This window comes from Phyllostomus discolor, chromosome 12, assembly GCF_004126475.2.
Source record: "Phyllostomus discolor isolate MPI-MPIP mPhyDis1 chromosome 12, mPhyDis1.pri.v3, whole genome shotgun sequence".
Lineage (NCBI taxonomy): Eukaryota > Metazoa > Chordata > Mammalia > Chiroptera > Phyllostomidae > Phyllostomus > Phyllostomus discolor.
In genome coordinates, this window is record NC_040914.2 from 76,621,199 (window position 1) to 76,643,368 (window position 22,170).

General features: G+C 58.9%; 1 protein-coding gene across 1 annotated transcript in view; it reads left to right on the plus strand.

Moving 5' to 3' along the window:
- The first annotated feature begins 5,249 nt into the window (after positions 1-5,249).
- Positions 5,250-22,170, plus strand: part of ZFPM1 (zinc finger protein, FOG family member 1) — a 74,828-nt gene continuing 57,907 nt past the window's right edge. The window contains exon 1 of the mRNA XM_036012388.1: positions 5,250-5,692. Coding sequence (XP_035868281.1) covers positions 5,653-5,692 — 40 coding nt within the window. The 5' untranslated portion in view covers positions 5,250-5,652. The remainder of the gene's footprint in view (positions 5,693-22,170) is intronic.

Consider the following 22,170-nt stretch of genomic DNA (forward strand, 5'->3'; position numbering starts at 1 on the left):
AGGGGAGAAAGAAAGAAAGAAAGTCTTCCTGTGGGTAAGTGTGCATTTCCTATCTGGTGATATGACCATGTGACCCCAGCTCTCAGAGTTGGGAAATGTCCAGCTAATACTTCCTTCCAGATAATACTTGCTCCCAGCACCACCTTACCACGAGGGGTCAATGGGTCACACTTGGGCAGCTGCATGAAAATGTGTCTCTAGCTAACACCCAAGGACCTAGGGCAGTCTCCAGGCGACACCCTTCATGTCCCAGGATATCCGAGAGCGTGGCTTGTTAGAGACACTGGTTTTATAGAGGAGCACCAGGCCCAGGGAGGGGTTTATCTGGCATGGTCTCAGGCCGACTCTCTCTACTGTCCCCCACATGGAACTCCCAGCTGCAGGCAGAACTGCCTGCGCCCAGTCTCCAAGGCGAGAGCCACCCATCCACGGTGGGGGCGGCCGAGGCTGCAGCCCACCCACCTGCTCCCACCTGCCTGGGGTGGCCGAGGCAGCAGCTAGCTGTCTCTGGGCCAGCTTCTGCTCTGCCCGTTTCACAGGCAGCCTCCTGATTCCTCACTTAATTTATTTTGACATCCTCGCTGCCTTTTGACCTCCTTACGGAGTCATGTGGTGCTTAAAACTCATTATCCCCCCATTGAAACAGGAAGTTAATTAAACCCTTCACAGAGCCAGTGCTGATGAATGTCAGGATGGGCCCCTGACACAGCTGCCCAGAGACTCCAGAGCCTTGGGCTGACAGGCAGGAGGAAGTGGGGGGTGGGGTGGGTAGAGAGGCCTGGCCCAGGCAGGGGCCTTGGGACGGACTGGGCCCATTCCCTCCAACACAGCAACCGGTGGTCATTCTGGACCAGAGGGTGTGGATTTCCTGGGGAGAATCCAGCTCCACCATTTACCTGCTGTATGGCCCTGGGCAAGTCACTTCACTTCTCTGAGCCTCAGTTTACTCATCTGGCAAATGAAAACCCTAACAGTCCTTCAGAGAGCCATTATAGCAGACAGCGCATCAACCTGCATTAGTGCTCGGCACCGGGCCTGGCACTGAGGAGCCCTCCATGACATTACTCTCGCAGCTGCCAGGGCAAGACGACAGCACTGAGGGCTGCGGAAGAGGCCTCTCCAGTCGCTGCAAGCTGGAGCGGAGGCCCAGCCTGCAGGGCACCTGGACCCAGACACAAGGAGGTTCAGAAAAAAGCGTAAGAGCAGGGTAGAGGTTATCGCAGGCAGCAGGGGCAGGAGTGGTTTGGGGGGATTAGTGGGGTGGGGGCAGCAAGGGTTAGGGCAGTGGGTAAGGGAGGCTTGGAACAAAACGGGGTGGGGGCAGCATCTCAGGAGGCATTCTGGAGCTCTGAGGGGGTGAAGTCACAAACACAGGAGAGACAGTGCAACAGAAAGAGGGCTTGGTGGGCACGGTACCCGAGGCCTTTCCGGCAGCTTGGCCTCAGGGCCTGCTCCGCCCACAGCCAGTCTGCTGCCCACACTCGGCCCTGCCCACCTTTGTACCCACTCTTCCCTCACCTGAGAATACTCTTCTCCTGTCACTCTTTCTTGAATGCCCTCTTCATTCTACAATGGCCAGCTTCATTTTCTAGAACATTCTGTGGCTCACTTGGTCATAGCTCAACAATCAGTGCAGAGTCTGACATGGGGGACCCGCCACGATTACCTCCCTCCCCCAGCCACAGCAACTTCCCAGGCCTGAGCCACCCTCCAGGGGCAGGGTATGCCCACAGACTGCCAGCCCACAGGTCAGAGGGCAGAGGTAGACCAGACATGAGCCCAGAACCACAATGGCACTGAGGCTAGAGGAGCCCTGAGGGGTCAGGGGCCGCCCACACTTACCAGTGAGGAAACCGAGGACCAGGTTGCTCAGATCCCGCCCTCTAAAGTGGCAGAGACAGGATTCCGAGCCAGTTATCCAGACTCCCAGGCCAGGGTTAAGAGCATGGGCTCTGGAGTCAGCCTGCCTGGGGCTGCAGGAAGCTCTGCTACGCCTGAGCTGGAGGACCACTCTGAGCCTTGGTGTCTTCATCACCACCACAACAGCCTTGAACACTGTGTCCCAGGCCCAGCTCTGCCACTCTCTGCCTGGGTGACCCTGATGGGTGTAACCAGCAGGGGGTTGCACAAGGACCTCATGAGAGAATATGAACCAGCCCAAAGGAAGGGCTTAGAAAATGCTGGTGATACAACAACGACATCACCCCTAGACTGGACATCCAGGACAGAGCCATGCTCAGGAGCCTTTCCTAGGTCCAGACACCCGTAGAGCCTCCTGGGAGGCCTCCAGAAAGCCCGCTATTAGCCTTGTAATCCAGTGAGCAAGGAACAACCAGACCATGATCAGGGCAGCCCGGCTCCAGGCAAAGCCCCTCCCAGCTCCACAGCAAGCATTGACAGCCCCCTTTCAGGCTGAATGCCGTTCTGTTTACTCCACTAATGACTTTCGGGTGTGAATCCTGGCACTCCTCACAGGCACACAGGGATAGGTGGAAATTAGAGTTGACAACGGGCAGCCCATGCGGGATGGAGATGGCCAGGGAAGACACACTCAGCAACCCCACACCCTGTTCCTCCTCTCCCACCTGATTAGGGATTCCTGCAAAGTCCCACTCAGATGTCACCTCCTCCAGACAGCCTTCCTTGACTTCCCAGCCAGAGGCAGGTACTCCTACTCTGGACTCACCCAGGCCTTCCTTTCAACATTTCTTGCTCCTCTTTCCTCAGTTCACCTTTATCAACAGACCTCCTCTGAGGGCTAGTAGTATGTTCAGGTCCCGTGCATCACCATTGATCACCAACAATACGGTTTCCTCCTCTGTATAACGGGGATGAAAACAACCCCTCAGGGCAGATTGGGGGGCACAGAAGGAAAGTGCTCCAGAAGCTGCTCTCACCTGGGTCCAGGGTTGTCACAGCACTTCATGGGCCTGTGGGAAGATGGCTTCTTCCCACACTCTGCTGCTGTCACTGCCCCGGAAATCCTCAACTTTTGAGCAAGGGGCCCCACATTTTCATTTTACACTGGGCCCCAAAAATGATGTAGCCAGTCCTGGTCAGCAGGTTCTGTTTTCTGACCTGCCTCTGCTCCTAAATCCATGGGTGATTTGGATGTGTTTCTCCTCTTGGGTCCTGTTTATGGGCAAAGAAGTGGCCAAAGTGATGCTCATTTTCTCATCCTGTACCCTAGACAGATATCAATAATAGGTCATGGATCTCTCTCCTACTGATCCTCAGAATCCTCCTTAACACAGATACCCAGCCATTTCAGCAGCGCCAACTTTGAGGTTCATGGAGCCCCAGACGTAGCTCATGGCCTCCAGTAATCCCTCTGACTCCAAGTCCCAACTTTGGGAGGGCAGTAAGCTCAGTGGGAAGCACAGACAGGTGAAGTGCCTCATTCTGTCAACAAACACTGTGGGAGCCTTGTGCTGAGTGAACCAGCCAGTGTATCCCCTCAGTGAGCAAGGCTCCATGCTCCTCAGTGAGCGGATACAGCATGAGGCAGCTGTTGGAAGGCCTACCCGGGTAGGGAGCTGGGTGACCCTGGGCCGGTCTCTTGGCCTCCTAGCCTGAGTGTTCCTGTCTGCCCAGTGGCAGTGGGTGGTCCCAGGATGGACCTCTGCCTCCTGCCCTGCCTGCCACTCTACTGCCCAGAGACCCCCTGAGAGTAGTGGCAGGGCAGAAGAGAGTGCCCAGGCTCTGGGGATAACACTTCTCCTTATCCATGGATTGGGGAACAAAGGTTACAGGGGTCAGAATGGGGGGGAGGGTCTCACAGGCAGACAGCTCTGCACTCAGCCAGCCTCTGCATGTGACAGTGATGATGATTATCTGCCATCAGATGGGTGGGACTCTGCAAAAATCCTGCCTGGTAGCCCTGGGGCCCTAATATCTCCCTATTTTTTTGTGAATATAGGGGAAAGGAGGCAGGCACCAAATTCAAGCCAAGAATATTAAAATAAAAGAATATAATTGTGCCCTGGCTGGTGTGGCTCAGTGGATTGAGCACCGCCCTGCCAAAACAAAGGGTCGCTGGTTCAATTCCCAGTCAGGGCACATGCCTGGGTGGCAGGCCAGGTCCCCAGTGGGGGGTGAGAGAGAGGCAACCACACATTGATGTTTCTCTCCCTCTTTCTTTTTCCCTTCCCCTCTTTCTAAAAATCAATAAATAAGATCTTTTTTTTAAAGAATACAATTGTGCTCCCTCCCGGACGACCCTAATGCTGTGTGCTTGAGCAAGACTCACTAGAAATGCGGGGCCTCTGGGGTCCCGTGAACATATCTCAAAGGACAGGGAGGGTCGCCTCCATTTCCAGGACTGGAACAGACAGTACTGACCCTGGGACCCTCACTCCCTTCAGAATGCCCAGGCGGCGAGGGGTGCGCGGGTTCAGCTCAGCCCGCTGAAGGGCCTGCTTCCTGGGCTCCAGAAGGAGCGCCCGATGGAGTAGAGGCTCCGAGGGGTGATGCCCGTTGGCTGCTTGGAAGAGGGTGCAGGACAGGCCCCTACCTTTCTGCACCTTCCCACGTTCCCTGCCAGATCTCAGCACAAGGGAGGAGGACCCGAGGTCCCCCTCTCCATTCGGGGGGTCTCGTCCAACTCGGTGGCGGATCCGGGGATGCTGCTTCCACCAAAGATTTGGACGGAAGCCTCACCGGCCAGAGCTGGCTCCCAAATCGGGCCCAAGAGAAACGTTAGGTGTCAAGGCATTGAGTTCCCTGACCCTTCACCTGCCGCTTCCCGAGGGCAAGGGAAGGCGGGTGAGCCCATTTTTGGGAACTGGACCTAAAATCTTGGGGCGGAGTAAGAGTAGGGGGCGGAGCCCTGGGGGAGCCAGGGCGGAGCGAGGGAGGAGCCAGGCCGCTGGGGCGGAGGTGGGGGCGGGGCCTCAGCAGCCAGGGGCCCAATCTGATTCAGTCGGGGCTTTGGGGCAGGTCTAGAGCCGGAGGCAGGGCTAGCGGCGAGGGGCCGGTCCAGACAGGCCTGGAGGAGGGCCGGATGCAGTGCCACGGTCCCGGCGAGACAGAATAAGTCCCAGAAAGGCCTGGAGACAAAGCTACAGAACCGAAGGAGGAGTCGAGGCCAGAGGTCTCTCCGGGGCCGTGGGCGGGGCCTCGGGCGAAGACCGCGCAGTGAGGCGGGGCCACGACACCAGGGGCGGACCGTGGCGCTGAACGAGGGGCGGGGCCAGCTCACAGCAGGCGGGGGCGGGCACTCTGTTCCATGGGCGGGGCCAGGGCGGCAGGCGGGTTTGGAGGCGCGGCGCCCTTGACGAGCAGGTCCCGCCCCTGCCGGCCCGCCCTCCCCGAGCTCCAGGGTCCAAGCCGCCCGGTTCGCCGCGCGCTGCCCGCAGGTTCCATTGGAGAAAAGCTGAGCGGCGGCGGCGGCGGGTCTGCGCGGGAGCCGAGGACTGGCAGCAGCCCGCCGCCCGCCGCCCCCGGCGGTCCGCGCGCTTGCAGCGCAGGGCCGAGCCTCCGCCTCCGAGCGGCTCCGGACGGTCCGCTGCTGCTTGGGGGTGCGGGCCGGGCGCCGTGGAGACCAAGGACCGGGGGCATGAGCCGTCCCGCGGTTCCGCCGCGCCCCCGCCGCCCGCCGCCGCCCGCCAGGGGCTAGAGGCGGCCGCCGGGAGGGCACGCGGCGCCGGAGACATGTCCAGAAGGAAACAGAGCAATCCCCGGCAGATCAAGCGTGAGTCAAACTTTGCCGCCCGTCCGCCGTCCCCGACCCCCGCCGTCCCTCGCCCGCCCCCCGCCCGCCTCCATCCCCCGCCCGCCCCGCTCTGCCCGCGGCGCCGCCGACCTTCACCCCGCGCCGCGTCCCCCGCGCTCTGTGCCAAGCGCGCCGTAATCTAATCTCCACGGCGGGCTGGGCCCCTGCGTCTGGGCTCGGCACCGGGGGTCCGACCCGGAGAGGTGTCCGCCCAGAGGGCCGGGAGCGGGGTGTCTTGGGCGCGCCCACCTCGCAACCGACCCCTCCCCTGCATCCCCGAGATGGTGCGGGCGATAAGGCGGCCCCGATCTGGGCTCAGATAAAGTTTAAAATATTCCATTCTGCAAGTCCCATCCTGATAAGATCGCTCTGTCGGGACGGGCTGAAATTGTGATCTTATCTTGAACGGTTGACTCTCCCAGGCTTTGTATGTAGAGGGAGAAAGAGACCTGGGAGGAAGAGGGGACACCCGCGGCCTCGTGGAAATGCACGGCCGAGTGGTGAGGAGCGGCTCATGCCCAAAGACCCCTGCTAGCCAAGGAGCCACGTGGCTTGCAGGGGGTGGGGGTGGCGGTGGCGTGCAGCTACGGCAGCCCGAGCACTTGGCTCCAGCTATTCAGACCCTTCTCGCCGGGGTCTCAAATTCGAGACTTCCCTGCTGGGAGACGGTCTCCTGAAGGTCCGACTCGGCCAGGCCGCACCAGCAGCAGAAGGTGCGCTGGGATGCCTGCGGGCACAACCCCGCACCCCAAATCAGAGAGGGGGCTCCTGGGGACTCGCCCCGGGCTAGGGTCGCCTCTGTGTGTGTCCAAGTTTCTCGCCCATCCAGCCTGCGGGCCACTCCTCGGGGGGTCTGGGTGGCCACTGAGTCCACACTGCCGAAGCCCCTTCGATAAGAGCGCCCGCACTCTTGGGAGCCACGCAACTTCGGGAGGAGCAACGGGTCGAGCGCATAGGAAGCGCGGCTCCCTGCCCCAGACCCATAACTTAATACTGCGGTGTCCAGGGCAGAGGCAGGGACTTCCTCCGGGGGTCGCATCACCCAGGCTAGAAGGGCAGGTAGTCGGGGCCAGCCCACTGCCCAGCCCCAGGCACTGAGGGGCCACTTCTGTCCACATGACCAGTGCCACCAGGACCGTATGTGCGAACTCCTGGGGGAGTGTCTACTTCTGAGGTCCTGGGGAGGGGGGAACACAGGCATGAATCCTGGTTCCCGTAATCCGTAATCCGACGCCCTCAATGTGCCAGCCGGACTTATTTTCAGAAAGTCGCCTTCTATCAGTCAACTCAAGTATTAGGTAAAACCACCCACAGGTCCCGATCTGCGCGCGTTCTCTGGTTTCTTTTTCCCCTCCTCCCCTGTGCGCCACTGTTCGGTCTGTTCTCGTGTGTGCGTATGTGTGTGTGTGTTTCAGCGTGATGAGAAATGCAGATAGCGCGGCAGGGAGATCGCAGGTTGGGAACCGATCGCCAGCGTAGATAAGGCCTAGAGCGGGGCGAGCGCCGGGGGCCCAATTGGGTCGGCAGAGCGGGGCGAGTTGGGAACCGAGACTGCAGCACGCGCCCGGGGAGACCCCGCTGCCCACCCTCTGCGTTCCCAAGACCAGGGCAGAGGAGGGGGCAGGGCCTAGGAGGCGGGGCCGGGCACTCTCCCTGCTGCCTGCGGCCCCGGGCGCCTCCTCCCAATGGCAGATCTTGGCGCGTTAAGATGCGAGCGCTGATTGTCACCAGCGGCGGCGCCCGCCCGCCTGCCCTCTGCCCGCGGCTGTGCGTGCGGGCCGTCGCAGCTGTGCGTCCGCCGCGCCAGCCTCACCTGCAACCAGGCCGCGAAACGGACGGCAGTAGGTAGAGCTCTTGGGGCCGCCGCCACCCTCCCCCGCCCCAAAGCCGGGGCGCAGCTGCCCGCGCCTCTGTGCGCCTTTTGTTCCGCGCAGAGATAGATGTGCCGCGCTGATAAGGCGAGTAACCGATGGCGGCGGCGATAGGCGCTTCCATTTATTAACTTCAAACGTGGGAGCGGGGGAGGGCGAGGCGGGAGCGCGGCCTTGGCCGGCCAGATGGTTGCGATGATAGGCCCGGCTGCGCTGGCGGGGAGCGCTGGGCGAAGCGCGGCCCGGGACCCCTGTTCCCCCGGCCCGCTGAGCTTTCCTCCCGCCCGGGTCGATGTGAGCTCTGATAAACTCCGGGGCCAGTCGGCCGGATGGCGATCGCCAAGAACGATAAGAGTCCTTATCTATGGCCACCAGGCCCCGCTGGTTCAAGGCAACAACAGCGCGGGGGTGTCTGGCTGGGGCGAGTGGGGGCCTCGGACGTGGGCGGGGCCGGGGGAGTGGGCTTCCCGCGCCAGGGTTGTCTGTCTGGGCGAGTTTTCATCCCAAACACACTTAATTGCCAAGAAGTTGATCCTCCCCCTGCGGGTGGTACAGTCCATCAAAATGAAAGAAAAGTGACTCTGTGCTGGCCAGGATGGGGGAGGGCAGGGGAGGACCACCCCGCCCCTAATTTCTATTAGATGGTGTGAGACAAGCAGAGGTGGGGTTGGCACCTACGACAGAAGAGATGGTGCTTTTCCTCTTGAATCATGTTGAGGTTGGTGTCGTTTTCTGGCAAGTATGAGGTGGAACCTGCTTGGAGTTTGCTTGGGAAAAAAATTGAGGTGGTTTCCATTGCCCAGGCTGGGTTTTAGAGGGACCCTGGGGTGCTGGTTTCTTTTTGAGCAGGTCCTCCAAATCAGGAGAGAAGGTCCGTGTGGATTTGCCTTGGTTCACTCAGAATGTCTTTATGGAGCACTTGCTGTATGCAAGCGCTGGGTCACACTTCACCAGGAGATGGAAGGGGTGAAGCCTGGGACTCCTGAAAGTCAAGACACACAGGGTACGGGGTAGAGAGCAGATGGGGCACATCAGGTAGTCAAGGACACTTTTGGGAACAGGAAGGACTTCCAGAGAGGTCAGGAAGAGGCTCGCTATGAGGGTGCCCCAGGGACAATGGACAGGCCTCAGTTTCCAACTCTGAAAAATGGGATGATGATTCCTGGCTGTTGTGGGGCAGATGGAGGGCTGGGAGTCACATGATGCTAGGGAAGGGGCAGCCTATGTGAGGAGGCAAGAATGAGGGTCGAAGGGAGGGTGGGGCTGGGCCTCAGTTTCCGTTTCTGAAAAATGGGGACAGGAGAGAACCCTCAAGTCAGACTAGGGCTATCCAGGGGCTACAGAGTCCCTTTACAGTGAGCAGGCCCTTGGGGACCGTGGATCCCAGATACCAAGCACTGGGAAACTGAGGCCAGCCAAGGGAAGGAGCTTCCAGAAGAAACTGAGGCTCGCCTGACCCAACAGTCCCCGCCAGTCCAGGCCCTGACAGCTGCTCCAGCTCCATCTCAGATAATGGTGTTTTTCACACATTCTCAGAGTTTGATTAAACAAATTATTGGTGGCCACAGGATGACTAATTTACTCCGAGCTTCAAAGTCACCTGCCTGCTCTCCCCAGCAGCCTGACACCCACCCGTGGGACTGGCTGTGCCTTCTGGCAAGAGCCAGTTCCGGGAGAGCCTGGGTCAGGCCCTGAGAAGAGATGAAGCGGTCCTGTGCGCGAGTGCATGGGTACGAGCGCAGCTGTCTGCGCAGAGCCAGGCACGCTTTCTGTCCCGCTGCCAGAGGCACCTGGGCTCTGCCTTGCTCCCAGGGGCTATTTTAAAATGCCCCGCACTGCACTGTGATGGCAGAGAAGCTGGGAAAGAGGGGGCTGTGGCATCCTGGCTGCCTCTGACTTGAGGCCGTCGTGGACAGGTTACTTGACCTGTCACAGCCTCTGAAAAACAGGTGTGACAGGCACCTACGTTCAGAGCCTTCAGCCAGCTTTGACCCCTTCTCAGAGCCCTGGGGGAATGAGGGTTGAGCACAGTGAGCGAAGGGAACAGAGGGCTTGCCGACCCGGAGGGATCTGCTCACAGCCCTGCCCCTGAGCCTGGCGTGCTCCGCAGTCCAGCCCCTCACCCGCCACGGCGTGGGCTTCACCCGGCTCCAGACTGTTCTTGGTGTTCCTCTGCATTCCTAGGCCCCAGGGAAGACAGTCAGTCATTTGATAGTAATACTAAATATTAGTAGTAAGCAATACTTCCTGAGCTTAAGCACATCTTAATTCTTGTTGTCATTTATATGTAAAGAAACTAAAGCACAAAGAGGTTAAGTTTCTCGCCCAAGAAAGTGGCAGAGGCACAGTTGGAAGGGAGGCAGCCTGGCCCCTCACTCTGAACCAGTATGTCCAGGAACACCGTGCTGCTTTCCTGAAGCCCTCTCCCCTCTGCTGCCTCTGGGCTTCTCCAGGCCTCAGTCTCCACAGCTGTGGAATGGGCTTCTGGGAGCAGAGGTGCTCTGGGGTCTTTCCCAGTCCTGCCCTTGCTGAGTCTCCCATGGCCTCCTTCCTGAGACATTCCCGCACAGTAGTGGTCCCCGGGGAGACTTCACCCAGCCCCACCCGGGGGCCTGAGCCTGGCCTAGTCCTGGCCGCCCAGCCGGCCCCTCCCCGGAGGTCACCGGGAGCCCGGCATGGCACCAGCACCGCCAGCGATTTAAATGGGTCAGTTGGGGAAGAAAGGAGGAGGGAATGCGATGCCATTAATTGTACCCCTTATCTCCTGTTTCTATGCCAACCAGACGTTCCTGGGGCTTGACGGGCTCGTGAATAATACTCCCGGCCAGCCTATCTGCCATCGACAGGCCTCCTCCTGGAGGCAGCTGTTGCCTCGCCGATTGGTATCACCTACCCCATAGACCCAGGCCTGGGCCCTCACGGAGGCTGGCTGGGCCACACTCGGCACCTGGCTGGCTCCTGCCCACCCAGCCACCATGTCCCTGGCTGGGTCTTCCTGGAGCTGCCCTTGGCTGCTGTCCCCATTTCACAGAGGGGGAAGCTGAGGCCACAGCCACATGTGTGCTCTCTGGACCTAGTCTGCCGCTCCCCACTCAGACAGGAGTGGCCAGGGGCGATAGGGGTTCTACCTGAAGAGGGAGCCAGCCTCCATGTCCCCTGGCCCTCTGTGGGCCTCAGTGCCCTTGGCTGTGTCAGATGGGGGCAGATGGCCCCACTGGTAAGAGCTCGGCTTCCTTGGGTCTGTACTGTGTGTGGCCCTGTGAGAAGGGGTGAGCCTGTGCTCTGGGGGATTCCCATCAGGGCTGAGCCGCTCACCGGGGCCTCAACCCCGAGACTTTTCTTCACCGTCTTCTCTCTGGCATCCTTCCATCCCTTCCCCCGTCACTGCCTTTGCCCTTGCTCAGGTCTGTCTGCTCAGAGCCCCTTACGGGCAAGTCATCCCTACCTGCACATGCACCTTCCTGCAGTGACCTCGTTAGTCCGTTGATCACCCACTCCCTGTGAGCGGTGGGGTCTGTCCTGTCCCGCACACAGATTTCCCTTCCAGAGCTGTCCACTAAATTATCTAATGGATACATGGTGGAAATGGACATGGACTAGATCCTAGCTGAGTTGCTTACTGTCCATGGGACTATGGACAGTGTCCACACCCCCAGGTGAACCTTGTTTTCCCCCATCTACAAATGGGAGGGAGCCTCATTGCTGGCCTCTGAGTGCAGCTGTGAGGATCAAAGAGAAATACTCTCGTCCCCGAAACAGCTGCCAGAACCCTACTGCCTCCTCCCCCCCTCCTTCCCCTCCCCCTCCCCCTCCCCCCCTCCTCCTCCTCTACAGTATCTCTGTGGTCAGTTGGGTCAGATCTGTAATTTCCAGCTCATGTGAGATGGAGAAATCCTTTTTCCCAAACTCTCTCCCAGAGAGTAAAATACATGCATGACCCTACTCAGGAAGTGTCCCCACCCCCTCTGCGACCCTGTGGCCCACAGAGCTCACTGTGCCACCCCTCTTCCTGGCTAGCCTTCTGTCCTGTGCATTCCCACCATGACCTGCCAAGCGAGTAACCAAGTTGTGCAACCTTGGCACATTGCTTGCCGTCCCTGGGGTGGGGTCTCCTCTTTGTCGGAGGAGAGGGGAACTGGAGAGGCTGTACTGGGGAGTGGTCAGTGACATTCCCCGCCTCCCCCACCACCTCCATACCTCCCTACCTGAGCTCCAAGTGGGTCTGGACCAAGCCATCCTGGAGGTGAGTGGCCACAGAGCCAGGCAGCCAGATGAGAGTCCCCTGTGTCCCTGCACCCATTTCACAGACAAAACGGGAGCTGGAGGCCTAGAGAGGAAGGTGGGCACGCCCAGTGTCCCCAGCCAGCAGTTGGCAGGGTCAGAAGAGAAGTGGGCCTGGAACAGCGGGTCCAGGAGGAGTGGGGTCTGTGCAGGGAGGTAGACTCGGTGGGTGCTCACAGGGTAGAGAGTAGCATCGCCATTGCTCTCTGTCTGCCTCGGCTTGCCCGTTGGTTCAGTGGGCACATCCAAGTTTAATGACCTGCTTTTCAGAGAGGACATGAAGGCCACAGAAGGTCGGGACTAGCATCCTGCCCTAGGGCAGGAGGGGAAAATGGAGATGGTCAAGCTCTGAAGGAGGCCTGAGATTCTCAGCCCACAGCTGAGCACCTTGGCGACTGTCTCCTTCCCTCCCAGTCCTGGTTCTCGTATGTGTGGGATGCGTGTTACCCGTGGCTGCACCGTGGCTGTGCTGAGAGCTGAACACGGCCGGGCCACAGCAGTGTCGATGAAGAGCCGCACTTGGAACATACCTGAGGTCCTAGACCAGTGGGACCCGGGCTTTGTGCTGCTGAGTGGTGTGTTGCTCGCACCACCCCAGCTGTCCACGGGGCCGCCAGGAGGACTGAGGACAGAGACCCTTCTCCGGGGGGCCCAGGGTTCCATGCCCACCCTATCTTCCGCATCGGGGAGCCAGGCTCTGAGTTCCAGCCCTGGGCCACCCGCTGAGGGCTCTGGGCAGCAGGCCGGCCCTTGCCTCCGGAGCGGGGGGCCACTGCAGTGGGGGCCACCTTTCAGCCTTGAGTCCTGGCCTCACTGTGACCCTGGGGGCAAGTGGCTTCTCTCATGCCTCAGTTTCCACTCCTGTAGGAAGAGCTTAATTAGAGCAGATTCCTCCTGGGGCTTTCACGAGGGGCCCAGGAAACCCCAGGTGCACACTGTCAAGTGCTGCCCTGGGGCCGTGCCCTCGGTGGACACTGGGCCCCGAGAACTGCGGGCTGTGTTACTGATGTTTTGCCAGATACCCAGGGGCCCATCACTCAATACAGAGCCCTGCCTTTTGCCTTCCTCCTCTTCGGGTGTTTGTTTTTGAAAAAGGAGGAACTCATGGGCAGGGGTGCCCTGGCTAGACCACGCCCTGGGCTGGGCCAGCCCTACACCCAAGCCCTCTCAGTCCTTTTCTACACAGGGATCTTACCTGCTGTTATGATCATCAGCATTATTGATTGACCCATTTTACAGGTGAGAAAACTGAGGCCCTAGGAGACTGTGACATGTGATGCAGGAGCTGGGTCTGTGACCCAGAAGTGGACAGAGGTTTATCTGGGCAGTGCCTGCTCAGCCCCCCAGGCCATCTGCCCAGTGTCCTGTATCCTCCTGAGGCTTCTCCAGCCCCTCTCCTCCCCACCCCTTCTCCTTCCTTGCAGCCCCATGTTTGGGAGAAGGCAGGGGCGCTGCTGGGGCAGGAATGTGCCAGCTGACCTTGGGCTGGAGCCTGGCGAGGCAGATAAGCAGGCCCTCCGCTTGGCCTCCTGTTCCTCCATCTTGCCTCCCCTGGGCCGAAAGGCTATGGACGCCCAGAGCTTTGGTTTCCCCACCTGTAGAAGAGGTGATGGGGTGCTGGTGTGCAGCTGCCCTGAGCCCAGTCTGCTCAGAGTGCAGCTCAGCAGCTCCTGGTTCCTCCCATCCAGGAGCTGGAAGGAGGACAAAGCCCCAGGCAGCCAGCCAGCCAGCATCTCAGAGCACCTACCTGCTGAGCACTTTGCAGGCATCTCCTCTTGCCGATCTCCTGAAGCCCGCTCAGGTTGGGGTTCTCAAGCCATTTTGCACACAAAGAAATAGAGGACCAGAGAGTGTGGGTGGCTGCACCAGGGTCACACAGCACATTCGTGATATGGAGACAGTATGGACAGGGTGATCTGTGTGAGTCCTGCCCCAGCTTCCAGGCTGGGTGCACCCCACCCCCAGAACTGGCAAGTGTGTTGCTTCCTAGGAAGGAGGGAAGACCACAGGGGCGTCTCTGGACGTGTGTGCCACTGCTGTGGACAGGTAGAATCCCGAGGTCAAGGCTTTTGGACTCTGCAGGTATGCAGAAGTTACCTCACCTTCCTGAGCCTGTCTCCACCTTTGCAAGATGGGGATGCTGGACTGAGCTCTGAGGGTGCCTGGGCCTCGTGCACCCTGAGCCTCTATGAGCCTCAGTTTCCCTCTGCAAAATGGAACAGACCTCTCTGGACACGTACGTCAGTGAAACAGACGAGACTTGACATAGGAGGTACGGCCTGGGACAGTTAGTGTGTCATCTGCGTCATCCGAGGACAGCAGGGCACCGCTCCCCTCCAGTCTCCCTCGGGCTGCTTCCTTTCAGTTCTTCTTGAGGTCTTCAAGCCCTCTGGCTTTCCCAATCTGCCCATCATAATCTTCTGCCTCAATTTCCTTTTTCTCCATTAAAGCCCCTACCCTGCAAGTCAGACCCAGGGCACAGGAAGGGGAGGGGCTAGCCCCAGGGCCAGGTAGTCTTGGCCTCTTCCTGCAGGGGGGTTTCAGGGGAAGAGCTGCCAGAGGGCCCACCAGTAGAAACAGGACGTTGCAGGCAATGGTGGGTCTGTCCTGGGTATTGCTGGATTCTCAGCTCCTGGGGAAGGATCGGGGGTCTGGGGCTGCCCCCTCAGCTGGTCTTTGGGCTGCTCTGACAGTAGGCACTGGGCCACCCAAGAAAGGAAGGCCAAGGCAGAGTTACAGACAGCCAGAGGGCCCCACGTGGCCTCCCCCATCCGCCCCCAGCTTATCCAGGGCCCCCAAGCTCATTCTCAGTCACCTCAGGCTCATTGGTCATTGGTCATTACAGCAAGCATTAGCTGAGCATTTCTTAAGACTCTGCTCTGTGCCCAGGACTTACAGCCATGAGCTCACAGCCTCCCCGCTAGCAACCTTCAAGGGAGATTCAGTGATTAGCACAGAAGGGAAACTGAGGCTCAGAGAGTTTGAAAGTCAGACCTAAGGCTGCAATAAGCTCCTGGGGAAAGGAGGGAGAAGTTGCCTTTGGTGGTTTCCAGGGTAAAGCTCTGTGGTCCCTCCTGGGCTTGGCCATGCCTGGGTTCAAGTTCAGGAAACTGAGGCCTTCCTGTGGTTCCGGGCAGCATCCAGCTTGGGTCTCCATGCTCTTTCTCACTGGCTACATGGCCTTGGTTGAGTCCCTTCCCCGTCTGGGCCAAGGTGACTGCCTCCCAGCCTTCTGGGTGCAGGAGAGAAACCAGAGCTGCCGCTGTCCGACAGGGGCTGCAGGTAGGAGGGGCCCTACGGTCAGACCCCTGCACCATTCCTTAGCTGCCCCCCTGTATGGGAGCACGCAGTCACCAGGGGCTTGGGATGTGTGCATTTCAGGACTCCTTCCTCTGAACGGACAGAGGTATTCTGTTCATGGGCCCTGGGCCCACCCACCAGAGTGTCCCATGCCAGCAGGTAGATGGCCCTCAGTATTTGAGGGGCACACTGAGCATATATATCCCAGATTCCCCAGGCTGCCCAGGAGTTGTGGGGTTTCAGCAGAACCCTAGGTTGGGGTCTGCAAGGCAGAGCCCATCCTACTGATATTTCTTGCTGCTGCAGCTTAATGTTAGAAAAGGCCCCAGGCAAGGGACATGGGACCTTGCAGGTCTCAAGGTAGGAGGGCAGGCTGTTGACACCCCAGCCCCACCTGCTGTGCCCCCACACCACCGTCCATCTTTCCTCTTCATGGGCCTGGCACAGCTCAGGAAGGCCTGGGACCACCCAGCCCCCACTGGGACCCTGAGGTAGCCTCCTACCTCAGTTTTGCCTCCTATTCGATATACCCATACCCGGCTCCACCAAAACCAAGCATTTTACCAGATAACAGGGAGCACCGCTATGCTCCTATGGTGGCCTTGAGGGTCACCGGGCACCCAAGCCCTTGGGGGCCCCAGCCAGGCCAGCAGTCTCTCTCTCCCTCCCGGCTTTGCCGGCTGAAGCCCAGCCTGCCCCGAACTGTCTCCCAGTCCGGGCCTCTGGCAGGCGCAGGTTTCAGCTCCTGTGATAACTCGGAAAGTTGAACTGGCCCCATTACTGCGCTGAGATGGTTGGCGAGATACTGCCTTGATAATGGGGGAGATTCGGCCTCTCCGTGGCCAATAGCCCAGCCTCTCCACCCATTAACATTCCCCACCAGCGACCCGCTCCTGCGCCTATCTCCTCCATTTCCACTCCTCCCGCAGATAAGAATGGAAATTCTGACTTCATAGCTCACTGATTAAAGTGTCTGGATTTCTTGATAATACACAGATAAATTATGTTTTTGAAAAAGAAGGTAGGGAGGAGGGCGGGGAGGATGGGGGCCCTGGAGGGGAGCCCTTGGCTGTCTCTCCGGCCTTTCCTGGCCCCCAGGCAGGCAGGGCAGGTTTTGGTACAAAGACAGCCTCCAGCTCCTAGGCTGGGGAGGCAGAGCAGACCTCCCTCAGAAGAGGAATCACATTGGAGTCAACCTAGCTGCCTGGGCTCTAACTCCCAGGGAAACAGCTTTGGGCCTCAGTTTCCTCATCTGTCAAATGGGTGCAGGCTTGTGGAGAGGATGCAGTGCCCCCAAGGGCAGGACGTTTGCCTCTTCAGGTCTCTGCTGTCTCTGGACACCTAGAACAGTGCCTGTTATACAGCAGGTGCTTAGTAAATGTCGAGGGCCCCATTTGTCAGCTGGGGAAGGGGAAGGCACCTGGCTGTCTCCCTGCCTCGTCCCCAGCCATCCTGCCTTCTGAGGCCGAGGCCAGCTAGGCTGCCACGAGTGACAGCAGCACCCAAACGGGGCTGAGGTGCCATCTCCGCGTCTGTCTGGATAAAGCTGCCTCCTTCAGCTGATCCGAGATCCGGTGCTGATGGTGCGATTAGCAACGATTAGGGCTGGCGTGTGGCTAATCCTCCCAGTGAGGGACAGGTGAGGCAGCTGTGGTGGGGTTGGCGCCTGCGGGGGGACTCCCAGCCCCGGCTGTTTAGAAGGGGAGACTGAGGCCCTGTTGGCCTCGGCATGCCAGCTGGGGGCAGTGGCCAGGCAAAGCCCGCCTCCCTTGGTGCAAAGAGCCTTCCAGAGGGGCTGTGGAGGCTCCTGGGGGGGCACAGGGCAGCTGGCCATTTCCCCACTTTCTGCATTGATTTTTTTAAGCGACTCTTGAGAAATGAGATCCTCTGTGAGCCCAGAGGCAAGAGGCCTGAGTGGGCAGTCAGTGACATTTCTGGATGGCCCTGGGACTTCCCAATTATAATAATCCTAATGGTGGCCATTGTTAGATACTTGGTGCTTGCTGTATGCCAGGCCAGGCCTGGACTTGACCTATGTGGGGTTTTCTTTTTCTTTTTCTTTTTTTTTTAAGAGTTTGTTTCTTATTTATTTGTTTGTTTGTTTGTTTTTAGAGGGAGGGGAAGGGGGGAGAAAGAGATGGAGAGAAACATTGATATGCAAGAGATATCTGTTGCCTCTTGTGTGCCCCCCAACCAGGGACCTGGCCCACAACCCAGGCACATGCCCTGCCTAGGAATTGAACCAGTGACCTTTCGATTCACAGGCTGGCACTCAACCCACTGAGCCACACCAGCCAGGTCCAGCATAGGGCTGACCTGTGTTATCCTGTAGAGTACTCCCAGCAGCCCCGGGAAAGATACCTCTGACATCATTTCTCCTCGAAGGATTCAGGCTCAGGAAAGTTAAGTAACTTACCCAAGGTCACACAGCGCAGGAGAGAGCAACAGAGGCTCTGGGTCACACAGCCCTGTCCAGGAGCAGTTAGATGATAGCTGCCTCTGCATTGGCACCTTTGATGAAAAAGTTGGCTTCTTTCTGTCTCTGGGGTTTGATTCCTTTTAGTATTCTAAGGGAAGTCGGCTATTTCCCATAAAACGAGTGCATATGCAGGGGAAGGGGACAAGTGAAGGGTAGGGTGACTGGAGTTTGATTCCTGCCCCCTGGGCTGGTGGCCTGGGCAAGTGACTTATGTCAACTGACCTTAAGTCACCTGAAAATGGCATAATTACAATTCTAGCCTCCTTGGCCTTTGAGGAATGAGGAATGAGGCAGGAGAGAAATGGGGAAAGCATCAGGGATTCGGGTTCTCTAGGAGACGTGTGCAGGACGGGACAAAAGCAGGTTGCCAGTGGAGAACACGAATCACAAAGTTTACGGAGCAGGGGTCGCTGGGGCTGTCAGCTGCACATGCTCCCTGATCCACCAGCATTCTTCCTGGACTGTTTTTGGCAAACAGCTCATTTGCAGAAGTCCAGGGCCCTGTTCTATCCCTCAGTGATGCTGGTGGTTCTAGAACATTTGTCTTACAGTTCAGGGAGCCCACTTCTTGGAGAACCCTCCATTTTCACCAGAGCCAGAGGGAACACAGGGAGTGTAGGGTCCAGTGTGTCTCCTCTCTGTGGCTCAGAGGCACTGCCCTGTGCTGAGCCTCAGTTTCAACATCTGTAAGATGGGGCAGAAAATATTAAGACCCACCCTGCAGGCCTTGGGCTGGGAGTCAGAGGCCGGCTCTGGCCATCTGCCCTGAGGGCTCCCTGTTCCTAGGCACCTGTGGCCTCATACAGCTTCTCCAGAGAGGAGCTCAGCACTCAGCTCCAGACCACCGACTTCAAGGCCCAGATTCAAATCCCGGCCCCACCCATGTCCCGTCTCCTCTCTGAGCCTCTCTGCCCTCCTCCGTGAAATGGGGAGTCATCCCCGCTCAGGGCCCTTTCGTGAGCTGATGAGAGGGATCCAGGGTATTGACTCTGCGAGGGCAGATGTGCCTGCTGCTGTGGTCCCCATGGTGACAGCCATCCCAGGACCCCCGCCCCTTCCAGCTGGGAGCTCTGGGCCAGGGTGCTGGGTGTGCTGGACACAGTGGGAGGGAGCCTGAGAGAGGGAGGCCTCACCCCTTGGTTCCTCTGCTTGGGGGCCAGGGTGGGAGTTTAGTGCACCCTACCCCTCCCCAACAAGAAAGAAAGAAAAGGAAAGAGAAAGAAAAGGGAACTGCGATAAAGAGGGCGATAGGCCGGCGTGGTAGAGGAGTCCTATCGCTGCTTCTATCTGCCTGCCGCTCGGAGCGGCTCTGTCGTTCCTCTTATCTCGCCCACCAAAATGCCGGGAACAAAAGCACCGGCGCTCTCAAACACGCACCGGGGAGCCCACCACCCTGGCCCTTGCGGAGCCCGAGAAAGTAGGGCCACTAGATCTAAGGGGGAAGGAAGCAGGGGCTGGGGGCCGTTCAGGTTCTCTTAAAACCATCTTCATCATCATTTTGCAAAAGAAGCCAAAAATAGACCTCCCTGAGACAAAGCAGCTGAATTAAGAAGTTCCCCTCTACAGGGCCTCCCTGGAGGGAAGGACCTAGCCTTGGGATGGGGGGGCCAGGCCAGGACTTGGGGCAAGGTTCTAGTTGTGCTGCTACCTCCTGGCTGTGTGAGCTAGGGTTAGTATCTTTCCCCCTCTGAGTTCCTTATTTGGGGGTAGAAAGTTGGTGGAGTCGGAGGAGTTAGGGAAACCGTGGAGGAAAAAGAAGGGCCTGCACTATAACCAGTCTTCCCCACGCAGCAAGCTCCCCTTTGCGTCCCAGATTTTGGGCTGGGACAGGCCAGTCACCCAAGGCCCAGCACCCCCAAAACCTGCTCCTCGGGACCAGGTCCCCAGCCTGGCATCCCAGAGTCTGTCACTCCCAGAGTCAGTGCCCCACCCCAGCCTGGCTGCCCCTAGAGCCAGCACAACCCCCATTACCTAGCCCCCCAGAATCTGGCACTTCCAGAACCCAGCCTCTCAGATCCCAGCCCAGTCCCCCATCAACTTCCCCCAAAGCCCAGCCCAGCCTTCAGAGTCCAGGCCCCTCAACCTGGCACCCCAGAGTCTGGTATTCCCAGAACTCAGGGCCCCACTAGCGCAGCCCCCAAAAGTCTGGCACTGCTAGAGTCCATGGCCCCTTGCCTGATGTCCCAACCCAGGCCCCCCAGAGCCCAGCACCCTGACCTAGTCTCCCAATCCCACCTACCCCACAACTTCCCCTGCAGGCACCCCCTGAGCCCAGGAACCCAGGTCCTAACCTGTGTGCTGGCAGCCAATGGGAACAGGGCATGCAAATGAGCATGTGTGACCCAGGAATTGGCTGATAACACCAGGGCGGGCCCTCCTCCAGTGTCCCAGTCCAGACCTAGCCCTGCTGGTGGAATCCCCCCTTTCTCAGCTCTGGAGGCCTGGAAGCAGGGGGATGGGCAGGCTGGCCTTTACATGACCTCCTGCTGACCCTCAGAGCCCAGGCACCCACAGCCTGAATTAGGGGGCCAGGATTTGTGTGTTCCTTGAGATCAGCGCTGACAACTCTGACTCTCAGATGGGAACACCAAGTTCAAAAGCAAGGTGGGGACCGCTCAAGGCTGGCCAGCCTCCCCTCCTGCTCCCTGTGTCTGGGTACCTCCAGACCCTGTACGTGCTGTCCCCCGACTTTCTGCCTTCGCCCTAGCTATGACGTTTATCAGGACTTTGCCCTGCCAGGCTCTGTAGCACCGACTTCGTGAATGACAGTTCCAACCTGCTTGCCAGACCTGCTTCCCCCTCTGTGAACAGGAGGGTCTGGCCCCTGCCTCCCGGGTAGTTTCTGTGCCCTGCAGTAAGCCCTATCATTCCCTGGGCCTCCGTTACCCCATCCACACAACGAGAAGGAGATTCTCTGGGAGTTCCCTACTCTTCCTGTGACTGCGGTGTATTCTGGAAACTAGAGGCAGATTTCTAGATTTCCCATTTTCAGAAATGTACGTGAGAGGGGACCATGTCTGTAGGAAGCGATCAGCCCCCCTTTGGGGGGTTCTCATTGTGTTCGCAGTCACTTTGCACCCCCACGGGACATCTTGTCAGCAAGACGGGACCCAGGTAGGCCCGGCCAGAGGCTCCCCCAGCTCCCACGGCACCAGCAGGGCTCCGTGACCAAAAAGCAGCCACAGGCGTAGGCGTTTTTCAAAACTGCGTAAGTGGAAAATAGCAGCGGGGTGAGGAGAGAACGCGTTTGGGCTGAGATCTAAGGGGAGGAAACGGGGAGGGGGCCATCGAGCCAGAACCAGACTGCCGCTGTGTGTCCTCAGCTGAGCCCCTCACCTCTCTGGGCCTTCGTCCCCTACCCCGTAAGATGGGGTGATGGTGCCTTTCAGGGTGGGGGGCGGTGAGGGTCAGAGGGACTCAGTACACAAGAGTGGAAGGACAGTTTTTTGGGAGGTGGCAGCTTCCCCTTGGAGGGGTCTCCTAACACCTGCCTGGAACTCGCTTTGAGAGGAGACCCCATTCTACCAGTAGCTTTGTTTACCCCAGGACAGTGCAGGGTATACAGTAGGTGCTCAATAAATTATACTTCAATTGATGTCTACATTTATCCCCACCCTGGGCCCTCCTAGGAGAGCAAAGCAAACTGGAAGAAAAAGTTACTGCCTGCAAGGGAACACGTCATGGGCAGAACCCTAAATTATGGGAGCTGGGGTCCTACCCAGTGGACAGCGAGGTCCCCATCCCCAAGGCATGATGGGGACTCATTCCTTCAGGGGCTGGCTGCCTGGAAACTGGCGCATACAGGCTGACTTCTAACTTGCAGTGAGCACCTACTGTGGGGAGGGGGCAGCTGGACCAGGGATCCCGTGACCTTCACAGGCAGGGCCTCCGTCGCCACCCTTATGGAGCCCCAGGCTGGTGGGAGATAGAGCAGAAAGTAGTCCTCAGCAGTGGAGGGGTCCCCTGTAGCTGGGGGCCTGGCGGTCGGGGAAGGTGAGGTGGCCACACTGAAGCACAGACATTGGCATGGTGGCATGTGTGGGGAAGCACATTCCAGGCGGAAGGAAGCACAGAGGCGCAGCTCTGAGCGGGGAATGGTGTGATTGTGCTGGGAGAAGTGCTGTCCATGCCCAGTTCAGGTGCCAGCACTGCCTCAGCGTGCCACCTCGCCTCCAGGACAGCACCTGGCTCTTGGGGCCAGCGTGTGAGCAGGGGCCAGTGGGCTGTGCATGCAGTTCTTCCTTCTCACGTCCCAGACTTGTCCTCCCCACCTACTCTGTCCTGGCCCGATGATCTCTGGGAATTCAGATGCAAGCCAGTGTTTGACAAGCCAGAGGGTTCAGCTCAAACCTGTAATGTCCATGCTCCATGGTGACCGTCATCACCATGGCTCTCATTCATCCTGTCAGAGTCAAGGTTGCTGGTTCTGGACACAAATCCCAGACCTCCACTGGCTGGGTTCCCTGGGGCCAGTCACGGAAACCCCTGAGCCTCGGATGGCGCCCTCCGAGGTTGTGAGGAACTCA